Below are 17,469 nucleotides of genomic sequence, written 5' to 3' on the forward strand. Positions count from 1 at the left end.
AAGTGTGGAGGACTTTTTTTTTTTTTTTGTCTTCAAACTTCTCCGGCTCAAGGACCACCATCTACATATCCATTTGTCTTCCTCCAGTTCACAGGAATTACTGCTCCTAAGTGTTGGTCAGATTTTAGTGAAACTTGAGCACGTCATCACCTAATAGGTCTTTTCCCCAAATTTGCTCAGTGGCACAGTCATATTGATCGTGTTGCAGGGACCTTCCAGTTTTCAAAAGAAGCTCTTCTGCTCTTAGTGTTGCTTAACCTCTCAATGGATTTTAATGGATCCCATTATTTTGTGCAATACAACCAACCGAAGCTCATCACTCTGTTTCTGTACTTCACATGTTACAATAATATGTGAATTGTGATCGATCATGAAGCGGATGATCTAAAACGTGATTGCCAGTGTGACTGGGCCTTTTACTTCACTGCACTTTGTACTAGGAAGAATTGTATTACAGGTTGTACTTTGTTTTGTAGTATAATTTTTTTTTTTTGGGGGGGGGGATTTTAATTTTTTTAAATTAATTTTTATTTTTTAGTCATTTTCATATATAATTCATATATAATAATTTTTATTTCTTTCAGTGTTTTTTTTTTTTTTTTTTTTAAATTATTATATATTTGCTTTATTTTGCTATGCTTGTCTACAGTAATGTAAATGGTAAATGGCCTGTATTTGTATAGCGCTTTATTAGTCCCTAAGGACCCCAAAGCGCTTTACACAACCAGTCATCCACACATTCACACACTGGTGATGGTAAGCTACATTGTAGCCACAGCCACCCTGGGGCGCACTGACAGAGGCGAGGCTGCCGGACACTGGCGCCACTGGACCCTCTGACCACCACCAGTAGGCAACGGGTGAATTGTCTTGCCCAAGGACACAACGACCGAGACTGTCCAAGCCGGGGCTCGAACCGGCAACCTTCCGATTACAAGGCAAACTCCCAACTCCCAAGTAAGAGGCCCAAACTAGGACATTACCCATGATCTGTCATATGACACTATATTAAGGTGGTTAAACTAAGGAGCTGGGCCAGTGTGTGTCTCTGAATTATGATGTTTGTTTGTAGTTACATCAGACTGTGTTTCTTCCAGGTGCTTTGTCATCCGGTTTGTAAATGGATGGTTTATTAAATGTGAGCATTTTCAGAATGTACTTGCTCTTCTTTACTCTAAAAATAACACAAATGGATCATTATGCTATATTTCGAACCACTTGTGATCAAATTGGGCTGAGCGCATGTGGCCCATGAACTGAAATGAGTTTGATTAATGTTGTTCTTAAGTCAGTTATTCCTAATTAAATAATAGTGATGCTGTTAAAGCCCTGCTCTTGAATTGCTTATGACTTTTTTTTTTCTCCCCCCAAAAATGAAAGGTTTGCGTTTTGGCTGACTTCACATAGACCTGCCATCTGGCTTTTCTCCACAAAAAAATGGAGTACTAAATTATGGTTCATAAATTTAGTTTTTGCATAGAGTCCGGCTGTATTGAGATTAAAGCCATATTGCAGTGCCTTACCCAAAGGAGGACTACAAGTAGACTATAGCAATGCAAATTAGAAAAAATGGTCTATAAAACAATATATTGCAACATAAAACAAAATAAAGTTGGCTCCTTCCATACCTCTTTGACCAAATAGCAATTTCGGCTTGTCAGTAGTTTTATTATTGCTGGGATTAGATGATTACTTACTGACATCTAGTTTTTAAAGACCTCAACCTGTTCAAATTTGTGGAAATTGTTATTTTGCCGTGAAATTTACACACAGCCACGCAAAGAAACAAACCACTAAATTATATTTAGGGAAACCAAACCGCAAAGGTGCTGAATAGTAAATTTGAACCTTGACATTTGGCACTTCTCTTTAAAAACTGTGGCGTTATCACATTTGGAGCAGTGAACAATAGTTATAGCTTTTGATGGTTTTTCTTATTCATTTTGTATAGAACACCCCATACAATTACTTTAACTGATAAGAGGGGTTTTGTACAGCCTTGTCAGACTTGAGATGTTCTTTTCAAATGGCTGCTTAGATTATTTACCAGCGCGCATAAAGCAGATTCAGTAGAAAAGCATGACTCATCCCTACTAAAAACACTACAAGCAAAGAAGATGCCATTCATATTAAAATAAAAAATTGGCACAAAGCGTGACAGTTAAAATCATCAACTGACCCACGGCCGCTAAGAAGTTGACACAGCCCTCTTAACTGTTTAAACCAGAGCCCTGAAAATCCAAATATCCTGGCTTAATTTCTCTTTTTTTTTCTTTTTTTTTTAAAAATTAGGCAGTTAAACCCTCTCCTAGCTCGAATGTCCTTCTTTATGTTGTTTTTATGTATCTAGCCAGAGTCAAGTCTATTCAAGTGGCTAGTGTTTCAGTAGCAACATGTTAAGTCAAGGACATTCAACATGTATGGCATATTTTGCATCCATATCATAGCTTTGTAAATTATCTCAGGTTTTAATTTAACATAACATACACAAAATATCCACCGCTATAGGAAGCAAGTTCATCCACTGAACAGTAAGCGTGTTTTTGTATCCTTTACTCCTTTTTATTTGATGAGCATAATCGCGGCAGCTACGTTTATCTGACATTAATGATATTAACAAAGTGACAGTCATGTCTTTGCAGTTTAGCTTCTGTTGACACTTTTGAAACTTTTGAAGCTCATTATGAAGGGAAGTCTTTGATCAAGGACTAATGATTATCTGATAGGCAGTCAGCATTTGCACCTTACGTTCGTGTGCTGTTAGAGAACTCGTTTCCACTGCGCCTGCACTGGCGGCAGCTAGCTAATTGTTATTTGTGCTAAAATTGTAGGGTAAAGGTAAACTACTTAAGACAGTTTTATATTTGTAAACTGGTCTACATTAGTGGAAATGTACATTTCAGATTTGGATTCATCCCTCCATAACACCTGCTGCCACTGATTTCTCAGTCCACTTATAACTCTTTTCCACAATCCAAGTCCCACTTAAGTGTGGGTGGGGCTGTCACAGCAAAGTGGCCTGAAAGTCTTTTGTATGCGACACAAACAAAACACAACAATGGAGGACATTGAGGCGATGGTATACTTGCTGCTCAAAAAAATCTGTATCTTGTCATTACTGCGGTGTTGGTTTGTGTGTAGCCATTTCCATCAGTTTCAAAAATGGCAAATTTGATTTTTGTAAAGTAGTCGATCTCATGACATGCACTCTGTTTATGTCGCAAACCTTAAAAACAAGTCCAGTTGAGTCAAGTCGAGTAGGTGCTAGTGGAAAAGAGGTATTTTTGTATAATTTGGCATACCTCAACCTTTTCTTCCTGTTTCCCTTCCTTCTTGACAACCACCCTTCCACTGACACCATCTCTGATGAGGCCTCAGTGAGCAGTAGATGGGTTAAATGAAGGTTCGACCCCATCTCTCAGGTCCGATGTGAGTTTTTCACTGGATTTTTTTCCCCCTTATTACTTAAGGACAGGACATTGAAGTACTGTTGCCTTTCAGTTAACTATTTGTAGATAATTGGCATCTTGTTACAATGTTTGAATAGCTGAGTACGCAAAAGTCACCACAATCATTCCTTCCTGGGCATCAGGCGGCATTGATGGTATAAATGGAACGATACCATCTATATGTTGTTTCAGAGCTCTCAGTTTACTAAATTAGGATCTAGAAAGATGAGCTGTGGAGCAGACAATAATGGTAAGAGCTTTTAATAAGGCGCAGCAACATAAAGCATTCGTCAGAGTAAGACGAGGTTGCGGTTGCAAAACATTTAAAATGCATGTGCCAGTATAATGGCCTGCTCTCACAGAATGGACAGGTTCTCAGCAGGGCTTGCATCTAGCCTTCTATACCATCTGAACAGCTGTAAACGATATACACAGATGTTTAGGAAACTCCAAAAAACAAACCATTTACTTGATTCGTTTTCCAGAATATTGATAAAATGATTGAATGGAATGATTTGCATTCTCGTTTCATCAATGCAGTTTCAACACCTCACATTACCTGCTCTGGATTCATAGTGCCAAATATCTAGCAGCACATGCTTTGGCCCAGACGCACATTGAAAAAAGCAACATATTTACGGACATATTTACGTGCGACCGTGGCTCAGGGGGTTGGGAAGCGTATCTGTAACCAGAAGGTCGCTGGTTCGATCCCCGGGCTCTCTGTCCTGGTCGTTGTGTCCTTGGGCAAGACCTACCGCCTACTGGTGTTGGCCAGAGGGGCCGGTGGCGCTTCTGTCAGTCTGCCCCAGGGCAGCTGTGGCTACAACCGTAGCTTGCCTCCACCAGTGAGTGAATGAATAGTGGCATTGTAAAGCGCTTTGGGTGCCTTCAAAAGCGCTATATAAATCCAATCCATTACTGATTTCAGATCATCGAAATCGGCGTGTCTAGTCTGCACGATAACACACGAATGCAACACACTAACTAGAGTTTTTCTCATTCTTCTTTTTTTCCCAGCGCTTTTCTTTGTCAACCTTTTCAAGACAGGAAGGAAAAAAAAGTCTTAAAATGCAATAACCTTGAGAGTGTTTGATAGTATAGGCATGGTGATTAGAAAATGCCTGCCTTTTGCCCACTCAGTTGAGAAGCGATTTGACAGTTTCATGTGGAATAGATGTTTCACATATTCTAAGCTGGTTCTTTGAACAGTGACAGATAGCAGACCCTGGCCTGTTCTCACTGGGTACTTCAGTTAGTATACAAGCCTGAGCTGTTTATTGTTATAATGATCAGTTTTAACATTTAGTGGGGTATTTTCAGTTTTCAATTACAGATGGTGTTCTGAAGTGTGTGCGTGTGTGTGCATTTTTGGGGCATTATTAACTCATATGAAGTTAAACTAAATTGGTTTACATTTAGCAGAAAATAATTTATATTTCTAGTAGAAATATGGGCCAATATACTGGCAGATATTCACCTGGTTGACTGCTTCAGCCTATTGATGAATGCTGATGGTGACTGATGTTTGTCTGTTGTCACATCAGTTTTGTGTTGTACAGATGCAGTGCTTGATATTTGTGCAGCGGGCTACAAAGACCTCTGAAACTGTGTGTGTGTGTGTGTGTGGTGTGTGTGTGCGTGCTTTCATTTATCCATTTCTTAAACTGTTTCCTTTACAAGATTAAAGGTTGTCTCATGAGTTTGATGATTTTTAATTTGTGCTTAATCAAAGATTGTATAATAAAGGGCTAAAAGTGTTGATATATCCCTAGTTTAGAGCAAAGTTTGTTAAGCCAAACTTTCACACTTCTTTTAAGTACATTCATTTATGATACTTATGTTCAGCTGTCATAAGCAACTGCTTATATAAACTTTGCACATTGTCAGTAGAATCAAGTCAAGACCTATGTGTTTGTATGGGTTTTTTTTTTTCCAAACGATATATAGGATTGGAGAGTATTTGCATTGAAATAACTTGATGTTGAGCTACATAAAGCTTTTCTCGAATAAAGCTGGCCATTGTTTGCGTAAGTCGTCTCTCGTCGATCCCAGAAGTTCTCCTGCAGCACAGAGTGAGACACATTGCCTGTGAAACAACAAAGGAACAACTTCACATGTTATAACGACATGCGTGGCAGCATTGGCAAAGTTCATTGATTTGTGGAAATAACACACTTGAAAAGAAATCAGTCTTTTCAAAACCACCCTGTCTCTGCTGGCAAAACCAGTCACTTTGACCTCATAGAAAGCACAAATTGTCTCCTCACTTTTGTGCTATAACACGTAACATCAGATCCAAACTAACCTGTTAAAATACAAAGGTCACGCATGAACACAAGCGAACCAATCAGCAGTGTGTTTCAAGCTAAAATGACTGTTTTTCTTGTCGGGATCCTATGTTTTGTGTATGTCTGCCTGCCTGCCTGGGGGGCCGTGCCAACTGCCATCAAAAGGTAATGTGCACTGTGACGATTAAGCAGGAATCTCATACTGCATTAAAAACAGTCACTGAAATGTTTGCTCTTTTAAACATCATAATTAAATATATAAGAAGGATTTGCTTCTGAGAAAACGACTGCTTTTAAATATGAATGTTGGACATTTGCGTTCTCACATGCACCTTTTGTTGGTTATTATTTAGAGTTCAGGGCTACAGCTTTATGCAGGACCCTGTACAGTTCACGTTAAACTCGGACACCATCTGACCGCCTCTAACCCCAAAAGGAGTGAAGTATTTGCCCCGGGTGTTGCTCCTTTTTATGTTTTTGCACCATTTTAGTGTCACATTGACTTTTTTTTGCATTTTAAGTTGACTTTTAAAGTGACTATAATGAAGATTTCTTTCCTTTAGGGATGAACTTGTAATGTTTCAGCTTAAAGCTGCAGCATGTAATACATACGTCTCCCTCCAGCAGTTTAGGCACATAGCTTCGAGTACACATCTGAGGTTATGAGCAAGAACTTTTTTTTTTTTTTTTCTTTTCTACGTGAGATGCTAAAAATGGAAGGGAAAAATAAACCAGGATGTAAAGTGCACTTCATCTGCATTGAGGAATTTCAGAGGTCTCGGGCTCTCAGTCGTCTCATTCTCTTCCAAGAACACTTCTCCTTCCTGTTTCACCTCTGGCATGCCGCCCAAAGTACCCACAAACCACGGAGGCCAAGGCCGAAAATACACAGATGGTAATTTGCGCTACATTTCAATACGACTCAACCACCATTATATATAGCACTGCTGTCTGAACCCTGATCCCTACTGAGAGTATCACCTCACCTCAGATTCCAGCTGAAAGATGGGCTCTTTATGTTTTTGTCACAGACACAAACACTTGGGTGGAATAGTGCAGGTAGCTGGAGAGGCGTCGATTCTGGATTTTTATCATTTTTGAACTGAATATCTGAATGTCTAATGTTAATCTTCATTAATACATGGGATGACATGTCATGTAAAGACATCGTGTTACTATAGGGTGAATATCTTGTTCCTAAAAAAAAAAAAAAAATTCTAACCCGTGACCCCTGAGGGAATGTTTTGGTTTGGGTCCCTCAGTTCGCTTGGAGGAGAGGATGGCTGTAATAAAAAGTTGATTTGTAGCTGTGATAAAATGTTTGTGTCCAGATGAGAGTGGTTTCTTCCAGGATGATGATGCCTTCATCTGTGCAGAGCATCAGGGCTCACTGATGAAACTATGATCTCATCTTAGTTGAACATGGACACGGTGGTGTCCTCCATCACATTCTCCTCCACATTGTTGAATCACCACGAGAAAATGAGTTGATCAGTCTTTACAGTAGGTTTCTAGAAACTAGTCACTTTATGATGGTCTTTCTATTTGTTTAAAACTAGTTATTTAAAATGTAAAAACTAGACTAGTTAAATGGCAAGAGGTCCATAACATGATTTTAAAAAAAAATAGGCATCTAAATGGGGCATGTGCAAACTAATAATGTAATGTAATGTAATAAACGAAAAGTGCACAGCTGACATGACTCTGTAGAGGAACATACAAATAAACACAATGCATGCAAAAGCAGTGCAGAGGCCACCTTCGTCTCTGGTCCCAAGCTCATTAAGGATGGATTGAGGGCGAAGTGGAAAACTATCCTGTGGTCAGTGCACAGTTTAAAAGCCAGCACTAGTGATATAGTAGCAATAGTATGGGGGTGCATCAGTGTATTTAGCACGGGTAACTAGCACATCTATGAAGGCACCAGAAGGATACATGCTTGTTTTAACAATGCAGCGCCAAACAACGCTGTAATCGGCCTGCTTACAGGGAAGCTCTGATCTATGACATGGTTCAGGGTTTGTTTGTTTTTTCTGTTGTGAGCCATAGTACTGTCAAAAGTACAAAAACATGTGTATACATAATCTAAGTAAGTTAGTTGTATTTGTGCACTTTGCTGAGACTATGTTAAAACAAATTAATTGCTGATGAATTTTTTTTTAAATTAGTTAGATATAATCGTGATTAAAAATGGTGCACGGCAAGCAACATCTTTGGTTATTATACATTTGATCATCCATACATGAAATTAAAACCAGCGTGCGAGATTAACTAGTGACACTAGAAAGGACTAGGATAGGACAGCAGTGCTGTGATTAATTGTTCGAAAAATAGTTAGATGGATCATTACACTATCACTTTCTTTTCTAGCACAGGCTTGGGTTGGGTTTTTTTCTGTAGCTAAAATTTCCAGATGTTCCATAAATGCCTCAAATGTGAACCTAAGAAGATCTAATGCGAACTAAGGTCACGTTAAAAGTGAATTCTAGAAATAGGTGTGTTTTTATTTGTATTTTTTTTTTTAGCACTACACAACAAATGCCTTCTTTTCTCACCTCCATTGCCTTTGCTTTGAATAATGCTGGCATTAAATTCAGTGATCATTTTTATTAAAATCATTTGGACATTATTTTATCAATTAAACAGATGTTTAAAATGATTTCCAAGTAAATGTTTTCTGTTTCAGTTGACATCATTTTTCACACTGTTGCCACTTTTTTTCCCCTTTTGTTTTGGAACCGAGCTGGAATTTTAAGAAGTCCCATTAAACAGCCCTGCCCCTGTTTGACACTACAGATTATTTTAAGATTGTTAAGCGGTGGTGTTGCTTAACATAAAGGACAGGCACAGTCTTACAAGTTCATTTAATGTAAATAGGAGGCATACTGTCCTGTATGACATTTCGCCTCAGTAATCACTGGTATTGCCTGTCGCCTTGTTGGTTGTCATGTTTCATCAACTTCCTAATGGAAACAACACGATGAATAAACTCGATGGAGTGATGGTCATGTTGCTCCTGCAAAGGAACATCAATATTCAACCGATTTACAGATGTGTCCTTACTCTAAACACATGACACCTTTCTTTTTCTTTAAACCTTTGGTTTTATATTCAAAAATGGGAAATGGCAAAAGAGCCAGGATCTGGATTTGTAAAAATTTAATTGATTTTTTTTTATTTTTTTATTTTTTTTACATTTTTAATATAAGATTTGTCTGTTTAGAAAGGTACTGACTTACATGTGTTTTACACTTGTTGACGTTGAATCAAAAGTAAGTCTAATGTTTCTAATAAATGTCAATGAAGTATTGTGTTAACATTCGGTTAAATCATTACTCCTGCAGTCTTCTCTTGCTGTTATTCTTCTTCAAAGTGAAAACTTTTATAAAATTGGTTGGTGTTAGGGAAAAAGACACGCATGAAGTAAAGTATATGACAAAGTGGCTAACATCCTGGTTACACAACTGAGACTACTTTACTGATTACAGGTAATAATGAATAACGAAATAAGTAATTTCTACTTTTTTTTTTTTTCTTCTTAATTCAGGGGGGAGGGGGGGGGGTGATTTTGACATAGATCAAGCAAGTGAGGGTTTGTGGAAAAAGGAAAGGGAGGTGATCCTGATCCACTGTGTTCCAATTAATGGAATTACCTTCCTCCTTGGGAGGACTGTTAGTCATTTGCAGAGACGTGAAGCAGTCAGTAGTGCATCTCTCCCACCATATTGTCCAGCGAGCACTAATAAGGTAGCCCTGACCGCCGGGCTTGCTCATTAGCATAGCCCGCGGCTGTGGCAACCCCCGCCAGGGTCCAGCCGGACACTTAATTACTGCCCCGGCTCCTTCTTCACCACATCCATACTCCCTGCCTTCCTTCCTATGGCCTCACCCTGTGCCCTACCTCCTTAACCCAAGCACACATACCACGATGAGCCTCCCAGTCTTAGAAGGAACGAGAGGCTAATCATTTTGGTGATGTAAATGTGATGGCTCTAGTCTCGGTATGTTGTGACAGTCTTTCATGTTATTTCACTTTGTAGGGCTTTGCGGTCAGCAGTCTGTGCGATTTTTAGTGATTCCCTGACCTGCACTATCCTCCTCTCTCTAGCTCTTGTTCCTTCTCTCTCTCATTCTTATATTAGCTCATGGGCACGACTCTCCTTTTGACATCAGCGCAGTATTGATGCACCCCCTTCCAACCTTAATCGGCTAATGGCCTCCTCTTCTTGCCTGCCCAGTCAGATCAGCCCCTCCCTTTTTGCCATCTCTCTATCTGTCCCTTCCTTCCTTCACTGTCCCGTCTCCTCTCCCCCCCTACCCCGTTCAGGCCTGGGGTCGGGGAGGCCAATATTCATGCCTGGCTAAGCAACAGAGTAGCTTTGTGTGTGTAAGAGAGAGAGGAAAAAGGAGAGGGAACATGTTAGTCAGCAGCCTCGCAGAAGTCATGTGGTCGGTGACCTCTCGACCTACCTTTTACTCTAGTGTCCTGCTCTTCTCTCCTTTCTCTAATTCACACGCCTTCCTTTTATATATTTACTTATTTTTTTTAACTAGTGATCTTTCTGTGCGACAAGGTTAGCTGAAATATAGCTGGCACACGGTCTGTACGTCTACATCTGAGCACGAAAGCACACACATGCGTGCACAACCCTCTGACCTGGAAAAGCCTCAGCCAAAATAATCCTGCCAAGTTCACAACTGGAGATTGTTGACAGCTCTGTGTGGTGAAACAATGAACAACTCCACTACCTGGAAGGTCCAACTGTTTTTAGCTGTAGTTACGGGCTGTGAGCCTCCTGGTTTCTTCCTTTGACAGGTTAGCACAACAAATTTCTAAACGCTGTACATGAAAATATTTTTATCTGCTCTGTGTGCATCTCTGGTCAAGCTCAACACTGTTTATTCTGGGAAGTCTTGAAGCCTTTGGCCCTCCCTTTAATGGAGTCTCAGGCTGGACTTGGACCCCTTTATAGGTCTGTCTTTGTCTGTCTATAATAAGGTGGCGCTATACATCTCAGTGGCCCAGAGAGAAAACTCCCTCCCGTTTTTGCCAGTGAATCATCCGTGTGTGAGTGATAACAGATCCAGACTGCTGAGCACCCCGCAGCTGTTTGTCTCAACATGCAAGTCATCCCCGCCATTACACCGCTAAATGGTTCCCTTTCAGCGGCAGACACTTGCCGCCTCGGCCAGTATCTCCATGCCTCCATCATCAAACCAGCCACCGTTGAGGAGCCGAAGCAGTTAAATGTGTATGTCAGGGGAAAAAGAAAAAAAGGAAAAGATAATCATGGGCAGGACTTTAGCAATTAAACATGTGTTTGTTCTTCAAAGAATGTCTCAATGTGTACGATGGGCATGTAGCACTAGCTGTAAGTACAGAACTGGCATGAAGGCCCCTTAGAGCTGGTCTGGAGACCATGACCTTGGAAAATGTCATTCTGTCCACAGGGGTGGCTCGCCTGTGACACACAAAGCCATGGTAGTGAAGTGCGCACTGTAGCACTCAGGCAGAAGCCCAGTGGCTTAGTGTTGTGTGCAGCTGCACCTAACCCCGAGGTTTAAGATTGAACTTAGGCAGCAAGAAAGTTCAGCCTCAAAGCTGAGACCTCGGGTCAGTAATCTAGCGATTTCCCTCTAACCACATTACAGCCATTAGTGGCTCTTGCTGCTTTTCGCATGTCACATGGAAATGGGTCAAGCCCTGCCCTGCATGACTCACTGGCTCCTTCTCCCTCTGCCTCCCTTTATTCCTGTTAACCCTACTCCGGTGGTAAAATGGCTTCAAGCGGCATGGTAAATTGGGTTCACAATCGGTGCATTTTGGTGTTTTTCATTCACCTTAATAATAGTCTCAACAAAGTGTCACACGAGCTCGTCAGTGCCATAAAGTGCGTCCTGTAATATCTTGTCAAGGTGAAGGCTACTAGGCATGTGGCTATAGGATGTTTGGAAAGCACTAAGGCTGATATTATAAGGTGATCCGTTGCTCTGCTTTTTGACATCTTCCTCTGTGTTACTGTAAAATGTAAGAAAGGAAGTGGGGGTGTGTTTGAGATGAGAAGATATCTGGAAGTGTGCAGGCCCTGTTTGATATCTGTTGCAGAAGGAGAGTAGCGGTCACAGTGGGTTGTGATTGTGGTCACCTTTGCGGACCACAGCGAGCCATGCTGGCCAGATGTCAGCCATCTCTAATGATCCCTACAGGTTGCTGGGCTGGGTTGCCTGGCAACGATTTTGCCTTTGCCTGTAAACAAAGAGCGGACCCACCGGGCCTCAGCGAGGGTCGTGAAGGTGAACACAGCTTTGGTGTGCTTGGAAATGTATGTTGGTGTGTAAGACATCTTAAATGATATTTTCATTTTTGAGTGCCTGCTCTTCTAATGAATCTCAGCCAGTTTTTTGTTAAATGTTTCGTGAGCTTCGTGTGTTCAGTAACCCAAAGAGGAGGTGTCAGTTTTGACATTTTGTTTCACCCGGGCTTGGTGCATTTGACATATTCTTATGGAGGTTTGTTAATATGTATCAGGAATATTCACTTTTCTTTGTTCGCCCTTGTCTGGCAAGCTGTAATGTTTTGCTTATGAATATTGATACATGAAGTGTATATTAATGACCCTTGGTGACCTTAACCCTATCCTTATTGGCTCCCTGGTGGTATCCGCAGGCTCATGAATATTAATCTAGTTCTGTAACCTCCATTACCCTAATCTTTGCTGTCTAGCCTCCCAGAAGGACCCGTTGTCATGGTAACCCCTTTACTAGGCTCTTCCAGACCAAGGGTGGGAAAAATAAGGTTTAAAAAAAAAAAAAAAGACAGAAAAATCTAAATTACTCAAACATCTTGGATGTGCCTTGTGACTGTATTAAAAAAAAGAAAAGAAAAAGAAGTTGAATTTGGGCTTTAAGTCTTTTTAGTTGTCTGCCTGCTTTTTCAGCTTTTAAAGGCTTTTTGACTCCCATTTAGGATTTTGCATTGTGTAGTTTGCTAATCTCTGCAGTGTAGAAGCCGGACTGTGAAAGCTTAACTGTCTTAAGCATCATAATTGTAAACCTAAGTTAGAGCTGTACGGCAATTGTTTAGCTGTGAAATAATCATCAGTCTTAACTGTTCGCTAAAGCAACCTTTGCCACAGTACTCACACACTTTCATTAATTCTTCCTTTGGTTTCCTCTCCTCTTCCAGATGTGGACAGCAATGAGGAAGGAGGGCCTGATGGCACTGCTGTGGAGGAGGAAGGCTGGTTTGGGAACGCCTCTGACACGCGCTCAGAGTCGTCGTCTTTTGGAGACACCCAGGATGAGGTCCTCCTGCCCAGGGGCTCCTCTCCCGACGAACGACCTGGAGTCAGCGCTGGGTCTGGGGATCATGACACCTGTGGAGGTGAGAGCTCACTGGGTTGCCCCACGCCTATCCATCGTGCCTCTTTGGAACTTCTTGGACTGGATGGAGGTGCATTCTCGGCCCAGGACACGCTCTCGTCTGTGGTATCGTCACTGTACGGCGAGGCAGCATCTCGAGCCCTGGGAAAGCCCCTCAGCAGCAACCTACGGCGCCTCCTAGAAGCTGGGTCGCTAAAACTCGACACCGGGGAGCTCCTGGGTCGGTCATCACGGGGAGGGGCTGGGGGCGACTCTCCTCCAATAGGTCTAGCCCCACCTTTGACACTCTCTCCATCTTCCCACCACGCCCAGCAGTTAAGTGCTCTTGCCCGAAAACTGGCCAGTAACAACAACAACAACAGTGGCTCAGCCTCACCGGCCTCCACAGCTCCTTCAGCCACCAACATCAAGCAAGAGCCCCTAGACCCCTTTAACTCTGTCACCCCAAGCAACGGCAGTGGCTTTGTATGGGCAGGTGTGGCAGATAAGTGGCCCCCAGCCAGCTGCTCCACGCCCTGCGGCTCCAGCCTGTCCCCGGACTCTGCAATCCAGAAGTTAAAAGCAGCAGCCAACGCTGTGCTTCAAGACAAGAACGCTGTGGCCTCCTCTTCAACGACATCTTCCTCCTCATCCACCTCTGCCTCATCTGCAGTGCCCACCCTGGGTGGGGGTGGTCGAGGAGACGATGTGGTGCGCTTCGATGCCTTTAACTCTCCGTTTAGCCCGCAGTCAGCTAGCTCCACCCTCGCTGCGCTCTCCAAGAAAGTCAGTGAACGGAGCCAAGCCTCGTCAACGGGCAGTGCTGCTACGGACCACCAAGCAGCGAGTTCCTTCCTCTCACTTGTGTCTATGACCTCCTCCGCTGCCTTGCTCAAAGAGGTGGCAGCCAGGGCAGCAGGAAACCTGCTGGCAGAGAAGAAAGACGGTTCCCCCTTGGCAACTACTGGGGTCCTCCAAGAGGACGTGAAGCCCCTGTTGGACAAGAACCAGAAAGCACCCACGCCCTCTACACCCAATCAGAGCCTAGAGTTGCTGTTGCCCTCTCCTCCTAAGGGCAGAGGGAAGCCCAGCAACCAAGCAGGTAATCTAAAAGCACAATAAAGGACTATAATAAGCATGGGAATCACTATAAGCATAATGAGATTAGTGAATTAATTAAAATAATGGTTGCACCAGTACGGTACAGTACAGTAGGTGCATAACTCCATATTTCTCTACTTAAAATATGTAGTTTTTTCGTCTTTAGCAAGAGAGACTTGCAAAATTATTAAAGTACACTCAAGTGTTAGATTGTGTTAAACACACAATCTGTCTGCTTAAAGTTAAACAAGACTGCTATGGTTGAATGTGCAAGCTTGTCTTACTGCAGCAGAAAATAATTCACGTCTTTTGACTGTCAGTTCAGTTTCTATATTTCCCCAGCCATCGTGTGGCCAAACATACAACACTATGAAATTCAAAGTCACACCGTTAGCAGTGCTAAATTATTACTTCGTTCTAAGGATGACTCCAAAAACCTTTTCGTGTAGCAGCGGCAGGTTCGCATGTCACCAAAAAAAAAAAAGAAAAAGAAATGCCGGCGGAGAAACAGAATTGTGAACTTCGGTGACATGTTTTCTCTAGTTTTGTAATGGTTTTGTTCTCACCTCACTGGCGCTGAAGCAGTGTGTAGTGTAGCCTCAGCTTAACTGTCAGCCGAGCAGAGAGCATAGCCGAGAGAAAACAGCTCTGGCTGGCCTTCTAGTCTGGGAAATGGTCTGTGGGCTCGACGGGGGGTTCCCGACTGAGACCTCACTGCCTTCCCAGACCAGCTCGTTTGTGCTCGGATGTGCGTGCTGCCAAAAGGGGGCCGTCAGTGTGTGCTCGGCACAGTGGGGAGCCCTGGAGTCCATATCCATCTCAGCAGCCTCCTCCTGGCTTCATACCCCACTAACCAGAGCCCTCTGCACTGATCAGCACAGCAGACTTAAGGCCAAACACATCATACTTTCCACTGACTGGATACAGATGCGTGCACTCTTTTTTTTTTTTTTCTTTTTTTTTTTTTTCTCCCTCACTCTTTCTTCTCTCCTCTCGTACACGCTGTCTCTCAGTTACTTACAAATGGGCACGCAGTATAATCTGTAAGAGCGTGCTCAGATGTAGACGTGCAACCCAAACAAGGGTGCACACACAGATCTCACTCTTGGACAGGCGGAGAGATGACTTCAAAGTGCAAGCTCCAGCTAAGTAGTCTTAAGGGAGAACAGAACGTTTTCAGGGAGATGGATGGGCACTTTTGAGGGATTGTGTCGCAACCCCGCCAAAACTAAAATGGCTGGATCAAATTGACTTCAGACAGATGAGGCAGTCGATGTAATATTCTGTGATCTGCATGCTAAAAAGGGGTCTGCTCTAACCCGGCATGCCGTCAAGGTCGAGCAGCACTGTTAAAAAAAAAAAAAAAATGCAGGTAGTTGTTTGGTCGCCAGACTGAAAAATGTGACCTTGATTATTGACTGTCATGTCTTGTTTTATTGTAGACCCTCGCTAGTTCTGCTATAAAACTGTATCACGCTGGCATGCTGTGCTTTCATGTTTTAGGAAGAATCGACTCCCGTTTTTCTAACACGTGATTAGGCTTACACATATTAAGCACTAAACACACACACGCTGCCTCCTGGTTTTATTTCTGCTTTGTTCGCCTCAACTTAGACTAAGCACAAGTCATTTCTGCATTGTGATCTCTGCTGTGCTTGGAGAGGTTGGGCCGCAGATGGTGGTTTATTGTTGCAAATAGGCAGTCTCGAGGTTTTACACCTCAGGTCAATGAATGGCTGAGCACAGTAATTTCACCAAACACTGATTACCAGATGTTTTTCAAGGAACGGCACTGGAATACTTATGAAGCCATCCTGACAGGCCCTTGTAGAATTTGTAATGCAATCATGCCTCTTTCTAATAAGACCAATTAAACAGTAATGGATGCCGGATATGAAGCCAACAACAATAATCGAGATACTAAAACATGCTAGAGTTTTTTGCTTTCATTGTTCCATCGCTTCCAGCTGGTGTTTCTCTCGTGATAGTTTTCATCATTAGGTGCGCAGACGTTGTCTCTCGCAGATCTGATCAGTGTCTGAGTAACTCCCTTATTAAAGAGGGGATTTGCATTTCTTTACAGTGGGATTGTCAAACATGGATCCTGCGGCTGAGAACAAGCCCACCGAACTGTCCATCCCTGATCCGCTAGGTGGCTTTGCAACGTATGAAGATCGTCGTTAACAAATCCAATTTGTTTTCAGCCAAATGCACTTAGTGCAGTTTTAGTGCAGTGGTGCCGGCATTATTACATATGGATCTTTTGAGATCAAATAGGATCAATACTTTTGGCAACCGTTGCAAGAGCTTGGTTCGCATTGCCGGCAATAAGTTGGACTCGTTCCCGGTGGGTGATGGGCTCCGCCAGGGCTGCCCTTTGTCTCCGGTTCTGTTCATAATTTTTATGGACAGGATTTCTAGGCGCAGCCAAGTGGCGGAGGGCTTTCGCTTTGGTGGCCTCAGAATCTCATCTCTGATTTTTGCGGATGATGTGGTTCTGTTGGCTTCATCGGGTGAGGGCCTCCAGCTCGCACTGGAACGGTTCGCAGCCGAGTGTGAAGCAGCGGGAATGAGGATCAGCACCTCCAAATCTGAGGCCATGGTTCTCAGCTGGAAAAGGGTGGAGTGCCCACTCCGGGTCGGGGATGAGTTCCTGCCCCAAGTGGAGGAGTTCAAGTATCTCGGGGTCTTGTTCGCGAGTGATGGGAGAAGGGAGCCGGAGATCGACAGACGGATTGGGGCTGCAGCTGCAGTAATGCAGACGCTGCACCGGTCCCTCGTGGTGAAGAGGGAGCTGAGTGTAAAAGCGAAGCTCTCAATTTACCGGTCGATCTACGTCCCTACCCTCACCTATGGCCACGAGCTGTGGGTAGTGACCGAAAGAACGAGATCGCGGATACAAGCGGCAGAAATGAGCTTCCTCCGAAGGGTGGCTGGCCTCTCCCTTAGAGATAAGGTGAGAAGTTCGGCCATCTGGGAGGGGCTCAGAGTAGAGCAGCTGCTGCTCCACATTGAAAGGAGCCAGCTGAGGTGGTTCGGGCATCTGACAAGGATGCCCCCTGGGCGCCTCCTGGGTGAGGTGTTCCAGGCATGTCCCACCGGGAGGAGGCCCCGGGGCAGACCCAGGACACGCTGGAGAGATTATATCTCTCGGCTGGCCTGGGAACGCCTTGGTATTCCCCCGGATAAGCTGGAGGAGGTGGCTGGGGAAAGGGAGGTCTGGGCCTCTTTGCTTAGGCTGCTGCCCCTGCGACCCGGCCTCGGAT

General features: G+C 43.3%; 1 protein-coding gene across 3 annotated transcripts in view; it reads left to right on the forward strand.

Annotated features, from left to right (window-relative positions):
- znf827 (zinc finger protein 827) overlaps positions 1–17,469 on the forward strand; it is a 113,189-nt gene that overhangs the window by 47,991 nt on the left and 47,729 nt on the right. For 2 of the 3 annotated variants that reach the window (XM_085276560.1, XM_085276561.1), the window contains exon 2: positions 12,927–14,204. In XM_085276560.1, the coding sequence (XP_085132686.1) occupies positions 12,927–14,204 (1,278 nt within the window). Of the gene's footprint in view, positions 1–11,846; positions 12,035–12,926; positions 14,205–17,469 lie in introns of all 3 variants that reach the window. The other variant, XM_085276559.1, reaches the window with a different exon arrangement.

Source organism: Mchenga conophoros, linkage group LG6 (genome assembly GCF_057382185.1).
Source record: "Mchenga conophoros isolate Kocher_MC1m ecotype Shallow Benthic linkage group LG6, M_conophoros_male_GT1.1, whole genome shotgun sequence".
In the NCBI taxonomy this organism is placed as follows: domain Eukaryota; kingdom Metazoa; phylum Chordata; class Actinopteri; order Cichliformes; family Cichlidae; genus Mchenga; species Mchenga conophoros.